The 26441-nt window shown below is 38.9% G+C and overlaps 2 protein-coding genes across 7 annotated transcripts in view; both read left to right on the forward strand.

Annotated features, from left to right (window-relative positions):
• Positions 1 to 4491, forward strand: part of LOC103465918 (sodium- and chloride-dependent GABA transporter 2-like) — a 24190-nt gene extending 19699 nt beyond the window's left edge. For all 3 annotated transcript variants that reach the window (XM_008411138.2, XM_008411139.2, XM_008411140.2), the window contains 4 exons: positions 179 to 281; positions 374 to 474; positions 722 to 892; positions 2108 to 4491. In XM_008411138.2, coding sequence (XP_008409360.1) covers positions 179 to 281; positions 374 to 474; positions 722 to 892; positions 2108 to 2272 — 540 coding nt within the window. In that variant the 3' untranslated portion in view covers positions 2273 to 4491. The remainder of the gene's footprint in view (positions 1 to 178; positions 282 to 373; positions 475 to 721; positions 893 to 2107) is intronic.
• A 1497-nt stretch (positions 4492 to 5988) lies between these two features.
• The window catches only part of mon2 (MON2 homolog, regulator of endosome-to-Golgi trafficking), a 36353-nt gene continuing 15900 nt past the window's right edge, over positions 5989 to 26441 (forward strand). For all 4 annotated transcript variants that reach the window (XM_008411141.2, XM_008411143.2, XM_008411142.2 and 1 more), the window contains exons 1-15: positions 5989 to 6096; positions 14758 to 14821; positions 17699 to 17826; positions 20926 to 21057; positions 21550 to 21679; positions 21849 to 21946; positions 22254 to 22379; positions 22470 to 22664; positions 23042 to 23166; positions 23594 to 23733; positions 23964 to 24117; positions 25027 to 25217; positions 25442 to 25523; positions 25910 to 26091; positions 26312 to 26424. In XM_008411141.2, the coding sequence (XP_008409363.1) occupies positions 5989 to 6096; positions 14758 to 14821; positions 17699 to 17826; positions 20926 to 21057; positions 21550 to 21679; positions 21849 to 21946; positions 22254 to 22379; positions 22470 to 22664; positions 23042 to 23166; positions 23594 to 23733; positions 23964 to 24117; positions 25027 to 25217; positions 25442 to 25523; positions 25910 to 26091; positions 26312 to 26424 (1968 nt within the window). The remainder of the gene's footprint in view (positions 6097 to 14757; positions 14822 to 17698; positions 17827 to 20925; positions 21058 to 21549; positions 21680 to 21848; positions 21947 to 22253; positions 22380 to 22469; positions 22665 to 23041; positions 23167 to 23593; positions 23734 to 23963; positions 24118 to 25026; positions 25218 to 25441; positions 25524 to 25909; positions 26092 to 26311; positions 26425 to 26441) is intronic.

Consider the following 26441-nt stretch of genomic DNA (forward strand, 5'->3'; position numbering starts at 1 on the left):
TTTAATAAAAGTTAAACACTGCAGCTTTAAGAAAGTTCTGGAAAAGCAAGTAACACATCAGAGAAAATAATAAAAATGTCAAGCTGAAATTCATTCTAGCTAATAACTATAAACCATGCAAGGCAAATGTAGATATCTGATTGTATTTAGTTGAATTCTTGCCTGTTTGTGCCTACAGGGAGGCATGTACGTCTTCCAGCTGTTCGACTACTACGCAGCCAGCGGGATGTGCCTTCTTTTCGTGGCTATTTTTGAGACTGTTTGCATTGCCTGGGTTTATGGTGAGTCAACGTATTTAGCTTTGGGGTATCTTTCTTTTCATAAATAAGTCGTTTCAAAGCGCTGACGGAAGTGAAACTGTGTCTTCCCTCAGGTGCTGATCGTTACTATGACAACATAGAGGACATGATCGGGTACCGTCCCGGCCCCATCATTAAGTTCTGCTGGCTCTTCTTCACCCCGGCAACGTGCTTTGTAGGTTTCATGTTTATTTTCAGTGGTCTTTTTACAGCATTCTGCTGAAACAACAGCGACCCCTTCAGGACGATATTAAAATTGCAGTTTATTAATTCTCAAAGCAGCCAACAGCTTTTTCTTCATCTCCGTTTTAATAAAGAAAGTTATGTTGAAATACAAATATCAGTTATTGTGTGAAAGTAATACACATATTAAAGTCTTGCAAGTAGAATAACCAACATGACTTTTTGTTTCCACTTCACAGGGAACCTTTGCCTTTGCCTTGATCAAGTACTCACCACTGAAGTACAACAATGAATACGTGTACCCAGTATGGGGGGACGGGATTGGCTGGGTTCTGGCTCTGTCCTCCATGCTCTGCATCCCTCTTTTTGCGGCAGGGAAACTCTACTTCACTCCAGGAACGCTTAAAGAAGTAAGTTTCATCTCGTTTTTAGATGTACCGAGTTGAGTGCAGGAAAAAACAAATAAAAAAACTAAGAGGATTTGCTGTGTAACTTGCGTGTTAGCGTTTTGAACGCTTGTTTCCTTTCATTAAGAAGGTCCTGGGTTCGAATCCCAACTCTGAAGGTTCCCCAGTTGATTTTCTCTCTGTGATACCTTGTGATGGACTTGGTATCTGCCCAGGGTGTACTTTGTCTTGTTTTTAAATATTAATTTCAAAATATTGGTGACCAAAGTGTCTATTCCTGTCAAAATAGCATTTTTATTAAAATCAAGCATAAAATATATCATATTCAAGATGGTGCTGTTGTCTTCCATACAAGTATGAAGGTGACTTGAACCTCAAAAGGCTCTTTTTGTTTCAGAAAATTATATTTTGAGAGTATTGGCATGCTTTAAGAAGCAATGGAAAGGCTGGTAGTGATTTATCTATTTTCAATGTATTTCAAGAGATAAATAGATAAATAGAGATTAGATATGATAAAATTAAATATTGGCTTATTAAAGGCGCAGGATCATGTAAAATTGACTCTTTTGAGCCCTGCGTGATGTCATAATGTTATTCCCACCTCAAAAACACACCTGGAGTTTTGCCTTTATTCTTTTATGCTTGTTTAAGAAATCCTTCAATCTCCCATGGCAACCATTCTGCTGTGCAAAACGCCTGGAAGGACCTAACTCCACCTTCAAGAATGAAATTACTCCTCACAGTTGCAGTTTCCAAGCTACTAAGTGTCTGTCTCGCAGGGCACCCTCCCTCCTCTTCGTCCTCCTCCCTCCCACTCAGCTCCTTCAGACTAGCCAGTAGTAATTGGCAAACACCTGGTGAAACTGCGCATGTGCTCAGCTCATTGTGCGAGCTCAGTGAAACGCTGTTAAAAACATTTTTAAAACAGTTAATAAATGAGTGAAGTTGAGATGACTTCCCAAAGGCAGAGTTTCAGAAAGAGCAGGAGTTGTTAAAGACACAGAGGCCCAATTTCAAGGCGTGAAATCGGGAAATAAAAATTATTTTGAGTCACAGCATTTTTTTTACAAGAACCGAAGGTAACATAGTTACTGGATTATGTCATAAATCAGACTATGTTCCTAGAAAATACAACTTTAACAGACCAATTTTATCTAGACAGTTACTTGATTTCTTTTTTATTGTGTTTTGATTGGATTTGTGCTACACCCTTTACAGCGCCTCATTCTTCTCACCACTCCTTCCACTGACTTACCAACGACGAAGCAGCAACAAGAGAGGCTGATGGGCGTCCAACCTGGAGACGGCGACAAACCCCAGCAGAAAGCTCCTCCCACCAGGGACGGCTACTTCCCTGTAGATGAAAAGGAGTCTCACTGCTAGAGACTGTTTCTTTCTTTCTCTCTCTCCCACTTTCTCTCTCTCTCTTCCCTTACCTCAGGTGAAGACTTTCAGAGCCACCGCACCTGTAACTGCACTTCTTGCTACTGGATCTTCCTCCCTCGTCCCCCGGTGCCTTGAACAAAACATTCTCCATCCTCTTTGGGAGAGCGTGTCAACATTTCATTTGCCCATGGCAGAGTAATGTGTACATTTGAAAATGTGACCACTATAGGTTCTCAGTGGCAAAGAAATTTGCTTTCTAAGGAAGCCTTTTCACCTGTTATGGACATCTGTAATGTTCAGTTAGTTTGACGCAACGTTTCAGTAACTTTCGTTAATTTTTAACGGCCTGGCCTGCAGCAGACGGAGCACAAGAAGTGTCCCGACACTTAACTGCAGCGTTCATGAAAAGCTAACTTGAATAATATTGTTGACTTTTTAATGGCATTTTTTATTATTATTATTATTATTATTATTATTATTATTATTATTAATGCAACATATACGTATGTTTTGGATACAGTTCGTACGCTATCTTGAAAAAGTTTGAAAAGTCTGGAATTATGGGGAAAAGACAATTCTTTGTCTGAAAATCTGGTTTAAGTTTCCAGACTTCATTTCTTATCATACCTTTTTCTATTAAACGAATAGAAATTTCTATAAGCAACATGATTTTTACACTGTTTTATATTTGAATGATACACTTTATGTTTTATCTGTGATTTTCCACATTTTAAATTCAAGATGTTCCCCATCACCGACTTGCTAAGGAAAAAACAAACAGACATTTCCCTGCTTCTTCACTAAAGGCCAAAAGTGTCACATTTAATGCCACAGTAAGTCTTAAGCAAATATTTGTGTATGTAACCATTTAAATAAATAACAATACAGGACAATACAAAATAAATAAATACATTTCAGTGATAATTGAATGTTTCTGGATTACAGGAATAGACAACTGCATTTGAAAATGTATTCTCTATATTTCAAAAGTGTATGTGCTGAAGTATTCATTTTATTTCCTTATTCAATAGTATTAAATTTGTTTTAGCTGTCAACCTGATCAATCAATAATCGGTGAATTAAATAAATTCACCGATTATTGATTAGGAATTTCAAATATGATGAAAGAAAATATTACAAAAATAATTACAAGATCCGTGTTGTCTTATAAATTCTATTTTTACAATTTTACTTAAATAATGACATGTCTATGTCCGTTCATCTTCTCATTCAAGTCGGTTTTTATGTCAAACATTAAAGAATTGGAGTGGAAAAAATCCTGATTCACAAATAAGCGTTGAGTTTGAAGTAAAACTGATCTACGTTCAGTAGTTGTACCAAAAAAAAAAAAAACAGCAGCCCTATAAAGTGTCAAAACAAAAAAATTGGGAGCCAACATCGATATTGTAGTTTTCTTTTTATGCTTTGTGGAAAAAAAAACACCTGGTTACTGTGCAGGTGTTTTTGAAATGATTGTATTGTACTCCAATGTCCAAAATGTTCTAAATGTAAACATTTGAGCCGAAAAAAGTGGAAACCTGTGTAGGAACCCTTTATTTCAACACTCTGAATAATGCACACTTTTTTTTTCTTTTTCTTTTCTTTTTTTTTACCGAAGTATGCTAATAAGTGCTGCTTGAGAGAACTTGAGATGAGGAATGTAGTTCAAAGGACCAATCAGATAAGCTGTTTTGTTTTTGTGTCCCGTTGTAACACTTTGGGGTTACGATTTAATTTTTCACCTGCTTTACTGAACTTTTGCAGAGTTGCATGGTTATTTTGTTTGTCCTTTTTTTATCGTTTCCTTTTACTTTTGATATTGACACAGTTTTAACTTAGCTGGGGTTGTCTTGTATCTAATATACAGGTTTTTTTATGCCGTTAAAATGCAAAGGTTCTTAAACACAGTGTTGATCTGGGAAAGCTGGTTGATATGTTTCTTTAAAAAAAAAAAAAAGCCTTATTTGACTTCTCTTTCTGGTGCACACAAGAAACCTCAGACTTGGTTCGTTCACGTGTGGGAATGAATGTACGGTAACCGATTACTATACAGAACAATTTATACAACTTTTCTATTGTGAAATATGTTTTTATGACTGATTAATATCTCCTTAATTTTAAAGCAGTGCTTTCAGTTTTGTGGGGTGTAATTCTATCTTACCTGATTTCATATAACTGTCTTGGTATATATAAAAAATAAAGATAATAAAACAATCTGTTGTTGTAGTTGGAATTTTCTTGTTGGAAGCATAACTTTATGTCTGCATGTTATAACACTTGTCACTTTGCATGTGAACTGTCACATTTTAAAACTGTGTCATTTAAAGACCTGCTTTACAAAAGAACTGCCTTTTGAGGGGATAAATATGTTGTGATAACAGCTGAGAGTTATTGCTGAGTCACAGGCTGTGTAAAAGTACCTGCATGGAAAGTAAGCGGAAAAGATATCACTCTGTGTACATATTTGAAGGCGTCTGGCAAGATTTATTGGTATAAACAAGGTTAAGTTTTTGACTATTCTTGTTCCACAGTTTATATTACTACTGATTAATCATCAATAAATTTGATACATTTTTCTGGAAGATGTAGGTGCTCCGATTTTCTGTCTGACAATCAATACACTATAATTTCTATATACAGTAAATCATAAATATGCTTGCCTGCTATTGTAGAACCAAAACGGCACAACCCCAGAAATCATTTTAACTACATACTGATATATGTGGCTGCATAGTATATCCTATCACTACACGAGATATACTAAACAATTTAAACATAATTATTTAGTATAAACATATATTTACTTTACATTTTTACAGTAAAAAATTAAATTAACAATTTTTTTTTACTTAATACACATTAAAATAAAATAAAACTTTATATGTAATTTGTTTAAAGCACTTTTATTTATATCAGATGGTATTTATTTCACATTTCGTTGGCCAAACAATCACGATAGGTCGTCAAATAGATGGTAAAATATGATTGGTTGACCTGCACAGCAACTCAGATGCAGGCCAATCATCTTGCCTTGAACCGTGTTTCACCCGCCCACTGACTTTGACAGAGAACGTTGGCAACTCAATTTCTTTTAATTATTTATTTTGTTTGTTTGCATTTTAACTGTGACTTGGTGGAGCCATTAATTTATTAATATGTTTTTATTATTATTTCCCTACTTATTTTACATTTTGGTTTTTCAAACCTCAAAACCACAAAACCGAGAAGAATTTCTTCCCCTTGGACTTGTCCGGCAGGGGTCGCTGCAGTAATGTTTCTTTGCTCATTACTGTTTACGGAAGTCCTAGTGACGTGTCACTGTCCACCAAAGCATTGTGGGAAGGAAAGCAGAGCTGGCACGGCCGTTGATGGCAGACAGATAAATTTAGTTAATATATTTCGGCTTGCCTGTGCGTCGGAGGAAAAGTCGTAGCGAGGACGACTTCTTCCCGTGGCTAATGCCCGCCTGCTCTGCAGAGGGGGAGCGTATGCGGGTGTCATCGCTGCTGTCCTGCGCACGGGGCGCTCGAAGCGGAGGAGTGGGATCCTGTGTCAATGGACCGCGGCGTTTTTAGTTTCTACAACAAGGGAGGCGAATAAAGCAGCTACGGATTATATCCCTGCCGTGAATGGGTGGGGGGCGACTGCGCTCCGACGCCGCTCGTAAACGTCAACCGTTCCCGTGAGGATTTGTGTCAAAGACGCCGTCAAAGATGTCGACCAGCAGCCCCGAAGCGGTGAAGAAATTGCTGGAGAACATGCAGACGGACCTGCGGTCTCTCTCCATGGAGTGCAAGAAGAAATTCCCCCCTGTCAAAGAGGTTAGTTTGGGTTCGTAGCCGAGTGCTACACCGCGCTAAATGTTGGAAACTTTGTCTCGTATGGGAATATTGTGGCTTTTGGTTTTCTCATGAATGTTTGTTGTCGGTGCCCGTCTCCTCACCAACCATCCGGCCTTGTTGTGCCTGCTGTGGCCGCTGACAGCTGCTCACACGCTTCAGTGCAGTAAAAGTAAAAGTTGCTAATTGTTCCTATGAAAAACTATCACTAAGGTATTAACTAGTTCCTCTCTCAGACACACAACTAGARCACTTTGAAGTTAGCTTTTGTTGTTTTCGCCCAAACATGGTATTTCTTCCTCGTTTATGTCTGTATTTGTGATGAAAATATTCATTAAGCCTGTGAAAAAAATATTAATGTATTTCAAGAGTTCAGTGAAAACAAGGCTTAAATGTGTAAGAATTCAATTAAATTGAGTATAAATTTTAACAATTTATTCTTTACTTTAACCTAATTGGGGTTTTTTTTCTAGAATTATTCATGTCATGATGGCAGTATGTCGAAGTGGTTCTGTTGGGTTTGGTTTTGTTCTCTTTGTAGCCTTTGGTTTATATTTTATTGGTCGAGGTGATGCATGTTTGGACAGTTATCCCCCCCTTTTTTTGATGCCGTGCAGCTGGACGGATTTTCGCTCTTACTTTTGGACAGTAATGGCAGGAACAAGGTGTTGTTTTTTCAACTTCGTAGCAGTAAGTTCAGACCATGTCTTCTCTCAATCAAAATGGGGAGAGATCATATTCCCCACATCTCTCTGCCCATTTTCCGATCCATACGGCCAGAAAGAAATTTAAACAGGAGTGGCAAAAGCTAATGAGGTGGATTAGCAGTTTACCAACAACTGATGTTGTCATCCAGGACATGTTACCGACATTGTCACTGCTGTAAATTGAGTTGTCATAATGGTGCCATACTGCAACAGTCTTCAGTCAGAGGCCTCTTCAGATTTGCTGCATGACTGACTTCTCCTGAAGTGCCTTACTGCCCACAGCATCACCATCCATAATCATTTTTCAGATATGAGTTACGGCAGATTTTAATTTCCCTTTGGAGTAAATAAAGTTGAATTGAATTATCAAGGTCCCTAAATTGTAAAATCTTCAGCTATGATTTGAAAATGTGACTGTGTTTTCCTTGAATCACTCACCCAAGATGATCGGGTCACTGCTTCTCTTTACTCTATTTATTTGGATGGAAACTGGTATTTTGTCCTCCAGGGTTTTCCGTAGTCACCTTTTCTGACACATTGACTTCATCTAGACATATTTTGAATAGTCTGCTTTAGCTCATGCCATAACACTTCAGTTTAATTCAAATCCAGAGTTTGACTAGGTCTTTACAAAACCTGAATTTTTTTGACTGATTCTGCTGCGCAACCCAAGCGTGCTGAAGCTCAAGGTCGCAAGCCGTCGGATGGATTTTCTCCTTCAGGATCTTCAGGTCAAGAGCAAAATTTGTGACTCAGTCATTCACTGCATGCGTTCCAGGGAATGAGAGCATCCCACTGCAGCCACCGTTTCTGACTCGCCTTCTGATTTTCTTTTTCTGAAATGCTTAGTCTTCATTTTAGATCAGATGTAGCTGGAAACGTTTTTTTTTTTTTTTTTTGCGAGTCGCCAAAAATATTTTCCTATAAGTCTGGATCCTCTGTCGAAAATTTTATTTTTCAGCAACAAGTTCCGGATTTAAAAAAAAAAAAGGAAAACACCTTGAAACAGTTTAGATGGCGAGACACGTCAACAATAGTTTTTTTTAAAGATTAAAACTCTGCTCTTATTTGTAGAACATTTTTATCCATCCTTAACATTTAAAATATCTGCAGTAGCTGTAGAAAAAGCCAGTTAATTCACAGACAAATAGCTTAGAGTTGGGTCGCCTCATTAGGTGCTTTCAAAATGTCTTCCTCGCCGTTTTGGAGTAGATGTGGCATTTTTGTGGACAAACATCAGAGGAAGACAGGAGTCATGATTCACACATGGATCTGACCTCAGCTAGGAAAGTCTGAGATGTCCATTGGGATGGAGCAGAAAGGAGCTGAAGGAAAAAAATAAAGGAAAACTGTGTTTTCAGGAAGAAATATAAATAAAACAACAAAATTATATATTTATGCCTTTACTAAAATTACATGTTTTGAGTAAAACGATCGTTGAAGGAAACGGCCCATATCTGTGGTACGGATGAGTGGAGTAATAACCACAAGTGAGAGAAAACAGTACATTGATTAACAATAATAATCATGAAGCAGGAGCTACTAGAATAAATGCTTTACATCAGTAGTAACCCGGAGTTTTTATGACAGTTACCACCTTGGTAAACGGTAAGTTTTCCCAAGTGCCACCGAACTGACAACCTTTTTTAACACAGCTATACAACAGGTCTTAGTTTTTCAGATTGTATTTTGTTATTAGAAAAAGGGAATGTAGTTTAATTGTGCTCCATTAAAAAGTAAAAAAAAAAAAAAAAAGGGCCGTAAACCTCTTAAAGTCATATTTTTGGAGTGGCGATGTCGGTAACTTGACACCGTCCCAGACTAACTTTCTCACAATAAATTTTGCTGGACGTTAAATTGTCCCTGTAATTATTGTGATAAATATGTGATAAATATATTGCTGTTTTGAGAGCATTTCAAGTAACTTATCGATAAAGGTAAAATAATGTAAGTTCACTCTCTCAAAGACTAACAAACTTTAATTTTGTAAAGAACACGTCACACTAGAACTGGAAGATGATTGAAACGTCCAAAATAAACACAACCAAAAACAATAAATAGAAGGGAACATTTAAAAAACACACAACAGAAACCATAAAGAAAATAGATTATGAAGTCTTTGTAAACAAAATTGCCATTAAAAAAGTGTTAATTGTCAAAATTGAAAACATAATTGAGCTCATTTTAATTTATTAGACTTTAAAATCCAGCATGTTATCATTTCAGCAGTTGTGACACTTTTGCATCAGAGCCTCTTGTCATACGTACTTACTGTGGCTCTTAACAGTTTTTTTTTTTTGGTTAAAGCAAAGATCAGTTTCCTTGGATAATTTATCTCTTTAGCTGAATTGAAGTTAATCTTGAAATAGCTTTGTGTTTATCTTAGAGTTGGGGCCAAAATAACTGTGCAACCCAGATAACGTCCTGGTATTTGTACCGCAGTTTGAGATCCTTGACTTCAGGCGATTCAGTCCTATGTACACTTCTCAGCTCTGTAATGTGTTAACAAGGTAAAACTAGCAACAACAAAAAAAATCATAGTCACCTCCACTTTCACCACATGGGTGTTAATTTAGCTGCTGTTCTTTCAGTCGAACCATCTCCATGTTGCTGTACAAAATGATGTTGCCTGAAGCTGTCAGCTGCACCATTCTGTCAAACTTAATGGTCTCTCCTGAATGTGGAGGCGTTTATTATTATCCACTAATACAGCAGTGTAGAAGTGGACCAAATTTATTCACTTTTCTACAAACTTACTGGATCATAAACTCTTTTTTTTCTCCCCATAAGCAGAGGGACCTTTTCTGATCATGTTATCTGCAGAGCTACACTTGCAGATAACCCGACTTGTTAGGCATCTCAAACAAACTCAAAATGTTTCTCTATAAAGAACCATAAGCACCGTAGGCTCGGTTAGATTGGGGACCAAAATTGAAACATTTGTTTCATTTTCAGCTGATGGGATTCATTTCACACTGAACGGTGTTGCAAACCAAATGCTCTGAGCTGCCTGTTCTCCCTCCTCACCTGTGGTGGCGCTAGACCAAGAAACACTAAAGGAAACGCTTCCTTTTTCACTAAATGTGAACAACAATTAGTTTGCGGCAGATTTCAGCGGTTGTAAGATTTTTTTTTTTCTTGTTTTTGGTGAAAGACCACAAATAATTTTTTCCCTCTAGCATTAGCCTTTCATGTTTGTTTAGGTTGAATTTACCCAGAATACTGTGCGCTATAGTCTGCTTCCTGTTTTGGGAGCGATCTCAGGCCCGCTTGCATCCACATATGCTTTCGGACCAAGTTCAATCGAACCAGTACCTAGGTTCTTTTTGGAGTTTGCTTTTTTGGTCCGCATGAGAGTTTGATTGCGCATTCAGACCTTCACAAACCAACTGGACTTTCTAGACAAACAAACGAGAGTTTGATTAAAGCGAACTAAACAGGACTGGCGTCAGTGCACCCTTAAAAACTTCTACCTTCAGAGTCTTTATAACCCTACTGTTGGCTTTTATTTGCTTCTAATCCACAAATAATTGTTCAATAATACACAAAACATGTTCTATTGGTGTGCAAAGTATTGGGAAAGGAAGCGCCCTCTGTCCATTTTTAGCTTCGATTTGAATATTTTCCGACTGCGCAGACCAGATCTGCTGTTTCTCTGGAGTATAATCAGTCGCTTGCTGAACTGATCGAATTCAAATGACGTCGTCCTACTCTGTTATTTTAGTTTAACTGCATGCAATTAATTGCGTGACAGTGATCAGACAGGTTGTTCCGCGAAGGGCAGACGGGAAAGTGTTTGTCTATCGGCTCAGTTCGTCTGTTTGTCCTTTTCTCCGGTCGCTTAACCTTGGAGAAAGATAACATTCAAATGAGATAGGGAAGGCATTTCTCCGGCTGTGTGTTCAGTGCCTGAACATTAGAGATTGATATGTTAATAGGGATTGCTCCTGCGGTCAAGCCGGACCACAAACAAGCGTCTGATTTTACATCTCCTGTTGGCTCTGTGGCCTTGCCTCAGGTCGTTATCAAGCTACTGCCTCAGATATCGACTTGTTTTTAATCCTCGGCGTTTTCTGGTCCTTACAAGCTTCCTTTCCCCCACGTGTAAAAGCCAGCAATCCGGAGATCGTCTTTGGTTTTCTCTTAAACCTGTCCTCACATACATTATTCATTTCAAATAATTGAAGTGTTGTGCAACAAGCAGAGAAGCTGTCTCAGCACCACACGGTTGTGGTGGGTATGTAGCAAATGAATTGCAATTTTCCAAAAATGGTACCGCGTCGTTTGTCTGAGCCATTTAAAGCTTTAACTTTACTTCATTCCTCATGTTCTTGAAAGTACTAAATTTCCGATTATCAACAAAGTTAAAGCTTATATTACACCCAAAGCAATGTAATTGGGAAGTAGGAGGGAAAATATATATATAAACTCTGCCACGGATTCTGTTCAATTTATATCTGATCTTTGACTGGGCCGTTCTGTATGTGCTTTGGATGTGACTTTGGTACAGAAGTGATTAGATGCCAGAACTTAGAAATAAATCCAGTAACAGCGTCTCGTTCTAACGAAGTGCAAAAGTTGTTAAAACAAGACATTTTGTCATTACAGTAGTACGAGTTTAATCACTTTCTCATGAGAAATCTTCTCGGTAAAACTAGAAATCTTCTCATTCTGACGACGTGCAAAGCCAGAGTTTCTTGTTTTAATGAGATATAAAAATACTCTCCTGACGGATTACGTGTTAAAAAAGCATGAAGAAGTTTATGGGTTTTTCAATCACCGTGAAAACATATAAAAACCCATCATAGTCAACAGTTCTGAAAACCACTAACTAATCACAAGAAACTTTGATTTATCGTGACGTTAAATTCCAATTAATGACGTTTAAAAACCCTGAGCGCTATCTGCGTTGTCAGAATTAATATTTTTCCTATTCGCCTCAGTGTTCAGTGCAAATAAATTAGATTATATGATCAAATGAAGTTACCATGTACAGCTTAGTAATACAAATCTCACTTCTTTATGTGACTGGAGTCCTGAGGATGCCTATTTTAGATGTTTTTCTGGAGCAGATTTTGTTTGTGAGGCTGAGATTTTTTATTTTTTCGTCTTCGAGTCATCAGTAGATCTATTCCAGATTTCTCAATCTGTCAGCCACAATTACGTTGCACCACAGTGCAGGAGTTTCCTAAAAGAACAGATTTTTTTTATTTTTTTTATTCTAGCATTATGCCCAGGACCAGAAAGTGAAACAACTTTTGCCTTAGAATTAAAGAACCTATAAAATAACTAAGCTAAATGCATTGCAAGCACTTGAAGAGTTTATCAACGCATTTCAAGCAACTCTTGTAGCAGTTTTGGGATTTGACGGTACGACTCTGAAGGCCTGACATTTGTCACAGCCTGCTAAGTCAGCTCGTGAAAAGCGCTGACCTGTGCAGACGGCGCGGACACATTGCTGCAGAGGACGGCCTCGGCTCGCGCCACCGCCGCTTTTTGTGATGCATCTGGTGTGCAGATGTGGGTCAGTTCCCCTTTAAGGGTCTCCTTTCTAAAAAGGCTCCTTAGGAGAACTGAAAGCATTGCTGCTTCCTGATTTGTTTTCCACGCTGCGCTGCGTCGTCCATCCATCTTAATGTTTCAGGAACTCACTGGAGTTTTTGTGAAAATGTAAATGGGCACCGATAATTGACAAAGAAAATATTTTGAATATGCCGGCAGCATGAGGTTCCAGTTAGGATGTTAGATTTATTTTCTTATTTGTGAAAGCAGCACTGCTGCTAAATTGAACTCAGATGTTTAAAGAAAGTTTACCAAAGCTTTTTCGTACAGGAACGTCTAAAAAAAAAAAAGATAAATTTAAAAGTTCATTTACTTAAGGAAACTCATAAACAATAAGATACTTCAACTCTTCTTATTCCTAATTTTGATAAACATAACTTACAGCTGGTAAAACCCAAACTGTAGCTACTTGGTAAAGAACAATGTCACATTACAACCATTAAAAGTTTCTTCTTTCAGAAATGTGACGTTGCGGTCCAAACCAGGGGTCTCCAGAGTGCGGCAGAGTATGCAGCCCCTCTGAATAATTTTGTGTGGCCACCTGCTGTAACTTTGACTGCACTCGACCTCTCTTCTCTTCAGGCACTTGCCTTAACACTAACAGCTCGTTGCAACACAGCTTAACGAGGAGGAGGAGGAGGAGGCTGGTGAGGAAGGAGTGCAGGATTTCTTCAGAGATTAACTTTCAGCAGGCCCGGCCTCGGTTTGGGTTAAAAGCCCAAGCTGCTGATCAGGCATTGCTTGGTGACAAACACAGCTTGGCAGATTATGAGTAGCTGTTCTCCACAATAACTGGATCTTGCGGTTGTTTAAGTGGTAGGTTGTTGGTGGGATACAGCAGCCATGTTGTCATTTCTGAGTCAAAGTGCAGCGTAACTCTCAACCACTTTGACGTGCCTTCGTTCACTTTGAGCAACATTTGTTTTCTTCTATTATATATTTAAATTGACTTTCAAAAGTATTCATACCTCTTGAACTTTGTATGATGGGATAGACAAACAAGAAGTGGTGCATAACTGTGAAGTGGAAGGAAAATAATAAACAATTTTTTAAAATGTCTAAAACAAAAATCCTAATGTGTTGCATGAAACGGTGGGTTTTTATCGTACTGTTTATCATTTATCGTGAACATTTCTTATCACGATAAGAATTTTCATTTATTTTTATAAGTTATTGATAGTAAATAAAGAATCGAAACTGACTGTAGGATCAGATGTTATTTTTTTATATTTTCTCGGCTGTTTGTTCAATGGGAGCCTCAATAAATATTATGAAAATTAAAAATGTAATTAACTGCAGTTATGGTGTTTGTCTGGATCACATCTGTTTACTTTTTTTGTTTAGTAAGGGGCGTCACAAAGAAGCCAATTTCAAATGGGAATGTTTTTTAAGAGTAATACTTATTTGTGGTGCCATAAAAGCTGTGATTAGTAACCTAAAACATAAGGCAACTTTTTTACCCACGATCTTTATTATCACAATAGTACCACAAAATATCCCAATAAAATTATAAGTCCTTATGTCCAGCAACCTCGTTGACAAACTGACAAAACGTGAACAGCAGGTTACCTGGACATTCTTAAAATGTCTTAAATTCATGTATCTAAAATTAAAGCCTTAAAACGTCTTAAATTTGTTGGAAAATATGTAAGTTGGCCTTAAATACGTTAATAACAGGTGAATAACACGTATCACAGAGATCTTCATTGTGTTCTGTGTCTTGATGTGTTTGAGGCTACAGCTAACTAGCTGCTAACTAGCCCAAGCTAGCTAGCTTTTTTGCATCTCGGTTTGGGTTAAAAGTCCAAGCTGCTGTAAGCGTAACTTATCACCAGTTGGCTGGACAAAGATTTTGTCTTTGCCACTGCCTCACTTGTGTTGCCAACCCAAAAATGCTTGACACTGCTGCATAAAATGTACCATTGTCTTTTGTACTTTTCTGTCATGACATAGGTCTTAAATTGTATTCATAATGGTATTAAAAAGGTCTTAAATTTGAGTGAAACCCTGGAACACTTTAACGTGTAACGGTGAAAGATGAACACCTTAAAAATGACGAGAAGAAGTAGTAATGCTGAAGCTGCTACCTAAAGAAGATACGCAGGTTGGACAAAAACAAACACTGGTCGGTAACTTTGCATTTTGGCTGTTGCATAAAGATAAGGAGATCCTTATTTGAAAGCTGTCAGCACTCTCATTTTTACCGTCGCCTTGCGTCCGTCCTCTTTCTCGACATCCCCTTGTTTTGCGTTCGTAGCTGACAGACATCCCACAGGGGAAATCAGTTCCCAGTCGCACATCTCACTAAAGCCACGGCCTCATCTGGGCGTATTTACCAACACTTTCTGACATCTCACTTTCTGTTTTCCTCTAGGCTGCAGAGTCTGGCATTGTGAAGATTAAAACCATCGCAGCCAGGAAAACGGACATACTGGCAGGTAAGCTGTGTTACATGGAAGGTGATGGCGACATGTTGCATTTTCTAATGTCAAAAACCATTTTTATTGATGATAAGAATTAATCAGTATATTAAACAGTAGCAAACTTAATTTATGAAATAGATGTTACTGAGGAAAAAACTTAATTGCAAAAGGAATTAAAGGTAAACAAAAGCCTGAAAAACACCACTTGGGAGATAAATTTAAGAGAGGCTTAATTTGCAATTAGTAGCTCACACCAGAGCAAAGGTTAAAAGGTCACGTTGTTGTAGTCCAGATTTATGGCCCTCTTAGACTGACGTTGAGTGCAGTGCTGTCTGCTGCAATGATGCATCTAAAACCCAACTAAGAATAATGATACCCTATCGAATTCCTTTTTCTTTTACGAAACAGATTTTCTTGGTACACATCAGGGTAATGGGCACCATCCTACAAGAAGATATTTACTGTTTTATGTGACAACTSAACAGAAATTCCAGCTGTGCTAAATTAAATATTCAGGAGAACAAAACAAAAACAGAAGGGAATTTTTACATCTTTGCACTTGAACAGAAACTCACTTTTGTTGTCAAACGAAGGCAAAATTGTTAAAGTTGTGAGGAGAATCATCCATTCTCCATGCTGAGTTCTTTATGTATGAGGCTAAAGAAGAGTCAGTGAGTTGAATTCATAAATTCCATTTATTTATACCAAAATACACCTGGTCCATTCTGACTTGCTACCTTTCAGAGCTAACATGCACAAATGGCGAAGAGCAACAGTTGGTAACTTCTTTTGTTAGCCTTTGTCTAAGCTATGCCCCAAAGAGGGCGTTCCCTAGAGTGTCATTTCTTCTAAGCAGAGCTCTCATTTACATTTCCTGTAGGTTTAGCTTAGCAACTAGCTAAAAGAGATGGAAGAAAAACACAGAATGTATTTATTCTCAACAGTTGACATGTTAAACTTCTTTTTAGTGTTTTAGCTTGATTAGTCTGATTGACAATGTTAGCATTACTAGTTGTCATCTATCTCTGTGTACGTTAACCGTAATAGACCCTTACCTCAATTGTGAGATTTGGAAACGTCTCCTAATCTTGCATGTTTTCCTGACAGACAGAAGTGATCCCTTCATAAGGATTAAATATGATCGCCATAGCTGTGGTACCGTCAGGTACGTCAGCTGCTGTCGTCTTGGTGCCGGTTTGAAAGTAGCAACCTGAATGAACAGGCAACATGCCAACATTGAGAAATTTTTTTAAACTGCTTACTTTCTAGAGTAAGTTCATTTTTTAAACATCTCTGATACTGAGAAGAGCTAACTGTCTTCCTCAGTGACTCAGAGAATACAAGCAAAGAGGCTTTGTTAAAGATTCGCAATCCCTTTTTGTTTTTAGCATGATAGCCGCCTCAGGGAAACACACAGACACTGAGTCTGAGTCCTTGCTGAAGGGAGTTGGTATTTAAAATGATGTCTTTCATTTTGGTGATCATACTCTACATCCTTAAAAATCTCAAATGCTTGCAACTGAAATTAAGGCCTTAAAATGTCTTAAATTAATTTTATAAAGAAGTTGGCATGTATTATGTTAATCACAGGTTTTAAGTTTTGTCTTGACAGGACTATTTACTCTTGTGTTGTTTTTTTCTCTTGGGACTTTTTTTCCAGTCAAAACTTTGAGTTGCACTTGGACATCATCATCGTATTTTGGGACTTGAGACAGTTGAGGCTACCACTAACTGCTAGCATACCCAGACTAGCTAACTAACCGTTGGCTAGTGACGCGAGGCTACCGGTAACTCACTGCTCACATGCCCTTGCTAGTTAGCAACCTAGCTTTATTTGGGTCTATCATAGGTAAATGGAAATTTATCGCCAGTTGACTGACCAAAGTTTGTACATTTCTGTACAAATAAGTCTTAAATCTCATTCATCATAATTTTAAAAAGTTTGAGTTGGTGTAACTTGCAGAAACCCTGCTCTATCACTGATCTTTTGTGGCCTTCATTCAAGTCTTCTTAGCTGCCAAACTGCTCTGATTTGCAGCATTTTCATGTCCAGTAAATGAACTGCATTGTGCTTTTCTACATTTACAACCCCCTCAAAGTGCACTGAAGTAATATCCACACATTATTTCTGCAGACCAGAGGGGTTTGGGGTCACGGTGTCACCTAATTGCGAGACAACTCCTCTTCCTCGCAGATCCACGCCCACCCTCCTCATGAGTAGAAAATTGTTTTGGTACATTCCTCGACAAATCCAGCTTCTTCTGATTTCCAGTAGCGAAGCATAGCTGACATTTTCTGAGTGAACAAAGCAGCCCCTCTGTAACTGTACACTGTGCAACAAGTGCTTGTTACAGAGTCTGTGTGAGTTTTTGGATTTGAAACACAGTTACTGTTCTGGTATTTAAGAGAGAGAATCTTTTAGAAAATCTGTTTTTCTATTCTCTGTTCTGCCGTCCTGTTACCTGCTTAAAGTCTTGCTCTCTCTCACTTTCTCGCAGCCTGAATAAACCACAGAGTCTCAACAAATTCAGTTTACTGTTAAATAGCTTCTTCACCAAATCTGAAATTGGGTAACTTGGAGTCTTCACTCAGTACTCGCTTCCTCATTGATGAGTGTTGCTGTCATGGTGATCTGAAATAAGAAAGGATTTCTGAGTTCCTGAACAGCTAAATTACAAATGAAGCTAAAAAAAATTTCTCGTTACCATCCGATTTCCACAAGCGTTTCCTCTTTCAAAATGGGTGCTTCAAAAGTTTGTGTTCTTAGTCCTTTTTATTAATCTATGTTTGTATTTTGATATTTACATTTTGATGCTTTTTACTAGAGTAAATCACACAGCAGTACCCTTCTGCTATAACGTGACATTGCTGATCTCTGGTGTTTTGCTGCAGCACTGAAGGAGAACAGCTCAGAGGTGGTGCAACCTTTTCTGATGGGCTGCGGCACCAAAGAGCCAAAGATCACCCAGCTGTGTCTGGCTGCCATTCAGAGACTCATGTCTCATGAGGTAGTGTCTGAGGTAAGGACAGAGAGCAAACACAAGGACTCAAGCAGCTGACGTCAACAACCAAATGTGCATGTGCATAAACAAATACACTAAGGGGGAAAAAAAGTAGAATTTGATGAACACAGAAAAACCTCTTGTTGCTTCTCATTAGGTTTTGCTCTGATTCATGAGCATCTCATCATGTTTTAGTATTTAAGTTAACCAACCCAGCTAGATAAACAATCAAGATTTTCCTTTCGGTTGCTATTTTAGGAATATACCAAAGTTTGTTTTTAGGATGCACCTACAGATGGTTGGCTTGCAAATGATCACTATGAATCTAAAATATTTCTATCAACATTTATTATTTTGTAACTCTGTTTATTTGTACCTTTCAGTTAAGTTAACTTTAATTTATTGGTCATGTAAATATTATAAGTGCATAAGTTAATAAAAAAAAAAAAAAAATTGTAAATGTATGATGAATATGTGCCTTCTAGACCAAAACAGCCTGTACTAATCCAAGGTGTCCACGCATCCTTAAAAAGTCTTAAATTCATGTATCTAAAATGAAGACCTTAAAATGTCTTAAAGCCTTTAAAACGTAAGTTGGGATTTCAATCTGATTGAATTGTCTTTAAACGAATTCCCTAAGAAGCAACGTTTCAGCACAGCTGCAGTCAGAACAGGAAGGGTGGACTTTGTGGGTTTTTTATGGTTTTAAGGATAGGAACTTAATTTATTTTTGACAATAAATACGTTAAGGATATTTTACTTTGAGGCTTGAGTAGAGACAAAAATACAACACCTGCAACACTTGAATATAGCTTAATTATTAATGACTTCTAAAATGGATGCAGCTTCTCAATAGCGACATGTCTCATGTCACAAAGCAGCTCGCTATTTCTTAATTTCTCAGTGATTTTCTTTTTTCCCCCCTCTGTAGCCGAGGAAACCACTGGCTGAGAAAATGCATGAGCCTCGTTACATGGTGTGGGAGTGCGGGCACAGTTACAAAAACCAGAGGAAATCATGTGGAGTAAGATGGGAGGGGGGAGGGGGATGACTTTAATAAGTTTTTAAATTAATTTGATGTTCAACATAGGCTTATCAGATGGGTGAAGATGGTCTGAATCTTTAAATAGCTGAGCTGCCGGTGTGCTGGTGCCCCGAAGCTTCACATCTGGCTTGTTAATTCACCATAAAAAGCTGCTATTAAAAGCTTCCTGAGGTCTACATTCTGATGTGAGGCTGTGATTTCATTAGTCTGAAACAGTTCCTGAAGCTTTTTGACTGATGTTTAACAAAAAAATCACAGACAGTAGTTTCATCATTTGTTGGCATGGTTTTATATGAACTTAATTTCTTTTTTTTTTTAAGTTCAGACTTCAGTAAAAGTTCAGACAAAATAGTAAAAAAACAAAGCATTTATGAACCTGCTGTTTTAATTCTTATTCAGTAAATTGACGTGTTAATTGGAATATTTTTTTTATTTAACATTAATCTGTTCATCTCTTACCAAAACAACATCTACCAATGTCCCTTGTGAAGTTGTAGTGTTTTTCTTCACATTTTTCTTATAAATGTTTTGCCTACTTTTTCTCTCCAACTACCAAATACTAGACTTATTTTGAAGATTCTGTGTTTTTAGAAAAAAATAACAGTGAGCAAACAAGACCTCCTTATACCAAACAGGCATTTTGTTCTGTTTCTCCACTTAATACATTTCAGTGTTCAGGGCCTCATGGGACAAAGCCAAGCTACATCTCAAGGTGTCACTCAAGAGGTTTTAGTTTTACTTTTGACATTTAGAGACAATGTGGCGGCAGTCTTAAGGGAAGAACTGGAGTCTGGTGAAATTTCTTAACAAAAATGCTATAATTGGGCAGCAGATGCTCTGAATGAGCTCTTAATGGCAACACCTAATAAGGCATCTGGTTGGTACAAGACTGAAGCAGCACTGCCATCGTCGTCAGATTGAGACATCCGCCTTCAGACAGCAAACATGTCTCATCCGGAGAGAAATGAGTATCAGAAAAGCAGGCTGTCACAGTTTGAATGACAAACCCCTGAGGAGCGTGAGGGGGGAACGAAAGGTCAGGCGAGCTGCAAAATGTAAAAGCTGAAAGTTTTCCACTGAAAATAAACACACAGCTATTGTAAGTAGGGATGCACCGATCCACCTGTCTCACTTCCAATACCGATATCTGAATTTTAGTATCGGCCGATACCGATCCGATAGAAACAGAGCGGAATTGATTTAAATATTTTATATGTAAACATAATTCTGCACCACAGGCTTGGTCAAACATGTAAAAACAACGCAACTTTAATTTGTTCAGTCAGTGCCATTAGGAGTATAACAACTAATGTGAAATAAATATTAAGGAAACAGAAATAGACAAAAACAAAAGGTTGACTACCTTGGTCAAACATTTAAAATAAACATCAAACCTTCTTTCAAATGGTGCATAAAGTACATTTAGAAATGCTAAATATAAAGTAAAATAAATAATTAAGCATGACATGAAATCAGAGAATTAGACAGAATAGATCTACCCTAATAGATTGGCCACATTGCAACGACTCCTGATCTAGAATCATTTTCAATATCTGATTAAAGATTTGCCAAATTATCTGGAAGCTGATGTTTTCATAGTAGAGATGCTTCAGGTTCTTTGTTAGAATATAAGTTTTCATTCCTCTCAGGACAAACAAAAAAAATCTTGATCTGATATTTATTGATCTAAATACATAGATTAAACTTGAGGAAACTTTTTACAGAGAATGCTTCAAAAGGAGAAAAAAAATCTGGTTTTTCTTTGTTTCCCATTTGGGTTTTGAGGTCGATCATTTAATTGRATCTCACAATATTTTCCGTAGGCTTTTAAAAAAACTGCGTGTCAAATAAAAGGACATGCAGTGTCACTTGGTGTCAGCATCAGCCTTTACAGACGGCTAAATCTGGTGTCTGATGTTTGGTTGCTGGCGTCTGGAAGCAGCTGCTCCCACTGTTGTGTCTCTGCTGAACGTGGCGGGTTCTGCATAAAGCGTAGAACCTGTGTGCCGATGTGCGGACATGTTTGCGCCAACATTTAACGTTTGCTCTGGTTCTTTTTGTGCGTGCGCCAGGCGGCTGCAGGGAACATCATCAACATGTTGTGGCAGCTGATGGAGAACGGTTTGGAGGAGCTGAAGCTCTTGCAGACGGTGCTGGTCCTGCTGACCACCAACACGGTTGTTCACGACGAAGTCCTCTCAAAGGTAAAAGGTCAACACAATCATGACGTAATCGTCCTTCTTTTACTCTCCCCTGATGCAAAGGTGGCGTACCTTAACTTGAATTGTTTCTGATGTGAATAATTTTCACTTTCATTCTCAACTTAGTCAAGACTATTTTGATGATTAATTGAATAAATCTGAGTTTTTGGTGTCTGCCCCTTTAAGTACTGAATCCCATTTAGGGTTTAAATCTAAGCATGAAGTTTAAATTCACAGAGCTGGCTACAAGTATTAGCTACCATGATAAAGATAGCCATCCATCCATTGTCCATCTTTTCTTTTATGTAGCCATCTGTCCATCCATTCATCCGTCTTCATTTCGTCCATCTTTTTGACATTTCTCAATTCGATGCGCAGTGCCACAAATGCTGCTTTTACTTTTCCTGGAAATGCTAAAGTGGTGCAGCTCTGACTAGGTGTACGCATTGATGTACATATTCCACGTCTCTGAAGAGTCTCCCGCGTCGTTTTCAGGCCATCGTGTTGTGCTTCCGTCTCCACTTCACCAAGGACAACATCACCAACAATACGGCGGCCGCCACCGTCAGACAAGTCGTCACTGTCGTCTTTGAGAGGATGGTCGCCGAAGACGAGCGATTCAAAGGTCTGCATGATAAAAAAAAAAATCAGTCGGAACAAAGATGCAGTTTCTGATTTGCTGTTGTTACTTTAAAGAGACGTAGATCTGAATTTTAACAGTTTGTTTTTCCTGATTGGATCTAAAAGCTGTGGTGGCTTAAATGTTGTAACAATGTTGTGTTTCTGGACGAAAGGCATCGCGGAGCAGCCTCCTCCCGTCCAGGGAAACACCAACCGGCGCTCTGTCAGTACCCTGAGGCCCAGCGCCAAGGACGCATACATGCTGTTTCAGGTTAGTCCACCAGGAGGCAGCAGTCCTCCACCCACCTGTCCATCATGAGTGTTTGAGATCATCTGTAATCTAAAGAAAGAAGTCAAAATGTCTAATTTTATCATCATAATTATGTGGATCTTAAAGCTGTTACTCTTGTCAGAATTTCCTCAATAGCTCCTTGTTTTCTTGCGCTCTGCCTGGTGTTGCTTACCCACAAAGCCTCTCTGTGTGCGAGGGTCTTTATTCTCCCACCAGAGCCAAGTCAGTGCACTGTTTCTGCAAGTTGGATACAACTCTCTATTGTACCGGATGCTTCTGCCCGCAGGACCTGTGCCAGTTGGTGAACGCTGACGCCCCCTACTGGCTGGTGGGAATGACAGAAATGACCCGAACGTTTGGCCTGGAGCTGCTGGAGTCGGTTCTGAACGATTTCCCCGCTGTTTTCTTACAGGTACGCCCTCGCTCTTATAAATAAAGGTAAAGGTAAATAAAGATGTTATTTCTGTGTCTCTATATTAATTTTGCTCGATGTCTCCCAAAGCACCAGGAGTTCAGCTTCCTGCTGAAAGAGAGGGTGTGCCCTCTTGTCATCAAGCTCTTCTCGCCCAACATAAAGTTCCGGCAGGGCACCGGCGCCGCTGCTCCACCGGCCCCCGTGGAGAAACCCTACTTTCCCATTTGCATGAGGCTGCTGCGAGTGGTTTCAGTCCTCATTAAACACTTCTACAGCTTACTGGTGAGGACTCAATTTACCAAACCTGATCCCGGATGGATTGTTTCTGTGCAAATCATGAGCCTTATTCACTCATGTCTTTGAGTTTCGATACAAAGTACAACATTAGCTATTTCAAAAAAGCTGGAATTTGGACCTGTTAATTTAAAAGTTCTAAATGCGGTCAGCATCCGTTTGTTCCTTCAGTTTCTGTGTTATACATCTGTCCACCTTGATAAGGAACAGAAGCCCAAACTGAATACAACAATGGAGGATGAATGAATGGTTGCGCACAGTGAATACTGGTGATCTGAATACTGGGATGAATTGATGTGTTTTAATTCCTCTAAAACCAGTGACTATGTGTGAAATGTTCCTGTTTGTTTCTGTCTGTTTCACAGGTGACTGAATGTGAGATCTTCCTGTCTCTGCTGGTGAAGTTTCTTGATGGGGAAAAGCCTCAGTGGCTCCGAGCCGTAGCTGTAGAATCAGTCCATAGGCTGTGTGTGCAGCCGCATTTACTATGGTAAACACGCGTTCATCTATACGCATTCACTTATTTCATTTAAATTGATCCTGTTCCTCATCTTTCTGACCTGAGGATCAGTGGCGATCAGTAGGGGGTCCAAAGGGTGCCGTGGCCCCATCTTGAATTTCTTCAATCAAAACATTAATGTAAAACACAATAAATGAATAAATAAATGTATGAATTTAAAAATAACAGAAGAAACATATTAATATACATATATGGAAAATATATATATTATTTATTTTTACTTGACTGGTCTGGACATCCTTACTGAAATTCTCTGGGGACGCCTCCGCACTGAGACGTTTGCAATTTTCTTTTTTTTTTCTTCTTGTTTTCATTTCCTCGAGTGTTCACATTTTGCTGGTTCCTTGTTTTGTGTGTGTTTCTAACAAAGCGTTTTGTTTCTTTTCCCCCTCTCCAGCTCTTTCTGTCAGTCTTACGACATGAAGCAACACTCCACCAAGGTGTTCAGAGATATCGTTAACGCTCTGGGATCCTTCATTCAGTCCCTTTTTATTGTCCCAAATGCTGGCAACGCTGCTGCTGTCAGTGCACCTGCTGGTTAGTTACCTTCATGGTTGAGTTGGTGCTGAATATTAAAGAAAAAACGTATGTTAAAAGGCCTTTGAAATTTGATCTTACAAAATAAATGTAGGTGCATTTTAAATGTAAAATCTGTTAGAAATTGTCTTTTTGAAACAATGAAACTTTAAATAAAACTGCTTTTGTAGGAAGTACACATGTTTTTTTTTTTTTTATGTTTTTCTATTTTCGTCACTCTTCCTCTCTAGGTGGGTCAGGGTCAGGGGTCCAGGGCACGGCTCAGGGTGTTCCAGGTACAGGAGGGGGCGGCGGCACCTTGACCACACAGGCTGCGTTCGAATACCGCGGCACCTGGATCCCCCTCATGACTGTTAGCGTCCAGGGCAGCGCCAAGGCCACCTAGTAAGGGTTTCCTTTCATGTTTATTACACTTTTGAAACTGACAACATATGTTCTGTACACATATTATTAATGGCTGTAGTGAAACTCCACTAGTAGTGTAGCGGGTAATTGAATATTTCAGCAGAATCTTTCACATGCAGATACAAGAACCTAACTAGCTGCAGATGTTCCCAGCAGCTTGCTGGTTTGAAAAAACAAATGTTAGCCACCGAAAAATTCAAAATGGCTTCCATGGTCATCAAGGAAAATTTATTGTTGCACTAAAACTGGCGACATTTATCACAGTTGAAGGCTTTTTGTGTCAAATCATACATAATTGTACCCGTAGAAATCACATTTATAGAAGCTTTTTTATTTTTCATAATGGTCACCATGGATGTCAAGAAAAATACATTTTTGCTCTAAAATTACTGTTTGCATTTTGAACCATAGAAGTAATATATTTTTCCGCAATATCCTGTTTCTCTTTTTCTTGTGGACAATTTTCAAAATGGTTGTACTGGAGAAAATATGTTTGCACTAAAATCAGCAGCAGTTGCTACCAGTTGTGGTCACGGCTAACCAAACAGTTTGGTTCGCCAAATGGGTAACATTTTATGGCAATAAATTGTTTAAAAGCCTTGTAAATGGCAGCCATCTTGAAAAATTGCCATCATCTTACAATTTAAGTAGCTAATGTTAGCTAATCTTAAAACCATCTGACCTGAGGGGTGACTATAAAAATTTTTATGCTTGATTTTTTTTATTTTATTCCCCAGTATTATTTTGCATTAAACTGTTATAATTACTAATTAACCACAATAGATCAACAGATTTGCAATAATCAAATCAAACCCATATCTGCTTTATGCTGGAGTGAAGCTGAATGTTTTCACATCTGATTCGGTCTTGATGGTCTCCCCCACCCAGCTTGGAGATGCTGGACAAGGTGGAGCCTCCGTCCATCCCAGAGGGCTACGCCATGTCGGTGGCCTTCAGCGCCCTGCTGGACCTGGTGAGGGGCATCACCTCCATGATCGAAAGAGAGCTGACCACGGAGGAGGAGGCCGCTGCAGAGTTCAGGGAGACTCACCCTGAGCAGGAATGGAAACCAGAGCCAGGTGGGAATAGCCACTGGGAAATGAAGCTTCCTCTGATATTTGTTAAATGTGACGACTAAATGTGGACAGGTAGAGTTTTGGCTAAACGGTTTCAACAAAAGGTTCTGTAACCTTAGATTGTCAGTAACATGCTTGTACGAGTGACATATGAAATAGAAATACAGACATTTCTTAATTTCCCAAAGCAATTTTAAGTCCAGTTAGCATCTCGTTTTTCTTTTCAGGGGCCCATTTGGTTTGGGAGGAGATGGTCAACGCCAGCTGGTGTGGTCTCCTGGCTGCCCTGTCTCTGCTGCTAGATGCAAGGTAAGAAAAAAATATTAGTTATTCAAACAGAAAATCATCCTAACATTTATTACCAAGCTATACTTGCATAGCTTGATAAGTATAGCTTGTTAATACTTATCTGTCAAATAATTATGTCAGACCTTCACCAAAAATGAAATAAAATGACCTGAAGTTAGTAGTTGTGATACAAAATGTGGAAAAGTTAGCATTAGTTTAGGATTACCGTATTTTCTGGACTATAAGTCAAGTTTTTTCTCATAGTTTGCTAGTCCATAGTGACTTATACATGTCTTTTTCCTCTGCGTGATGTTTTTTTTTTTTTTTTTTTTTGGGGGGGCGGTTGGGCTTTTATGTGCTATATGATAACCACGTACATCAAGTGTAGTAAATGTTTGTGCTTCCAGCACCGACGAGGCGGCGACGGAGAACATCCTGAAGGCGGAGATGACCATGGCGTCGCTGTGCGGCCGCCTGGGCCTGGTGACGCCTCGCGACGCCTTCATCACAGCCATCTGCAAGGCCTCTCTGCCGCCCCACTATGCTCTCACCGTCCTGAGCAGCAACACCTCCAACCTCTCCAGCAAAGGTTCCCACAGACAGTGTTTACGCACACAAAAAGACGATCTCAAGCCGACTGCTGTTTGTTCACAACAAATCCACTGAATTAAGTTATTTTCAGTGGATCCCAGCTTTCCAAATAAACATTGGAGTCTTGTTTTGGAAAGTTTTCCTTAAAGCCTGCTTGTGCGTTTTGCAGAGCGTCGCTGAAGTCTTGGCTGCTGTCTGTGTGCTTGTGTTCTCCACAGCTTACTCCATCCAGGGCCAGAGCGTGCAGATCATCAGCCCCTCCAGTGAGTCTCATCAACAGGTGGTGGCCGTCGGGCAGCCGCTCACCGCTCAGCCGCAAGGCACCGTCGTGGTGAGGACGCACTTACA

This window comes from Poecilia reticulata, linkage group LG6 (assembly GCF_000633615.1).
Source record: "Poecilia reticulata strain Guanapo linkage group LG6, Guppy_female_1.0+MT, whole genome shotgun sequence".
NCBI lineage: Eukaryota > Metazoa > Chordata > Actinopteri > Cyprinodontiformes > Poeciliidae > Poecilia > Poecilia reticulata.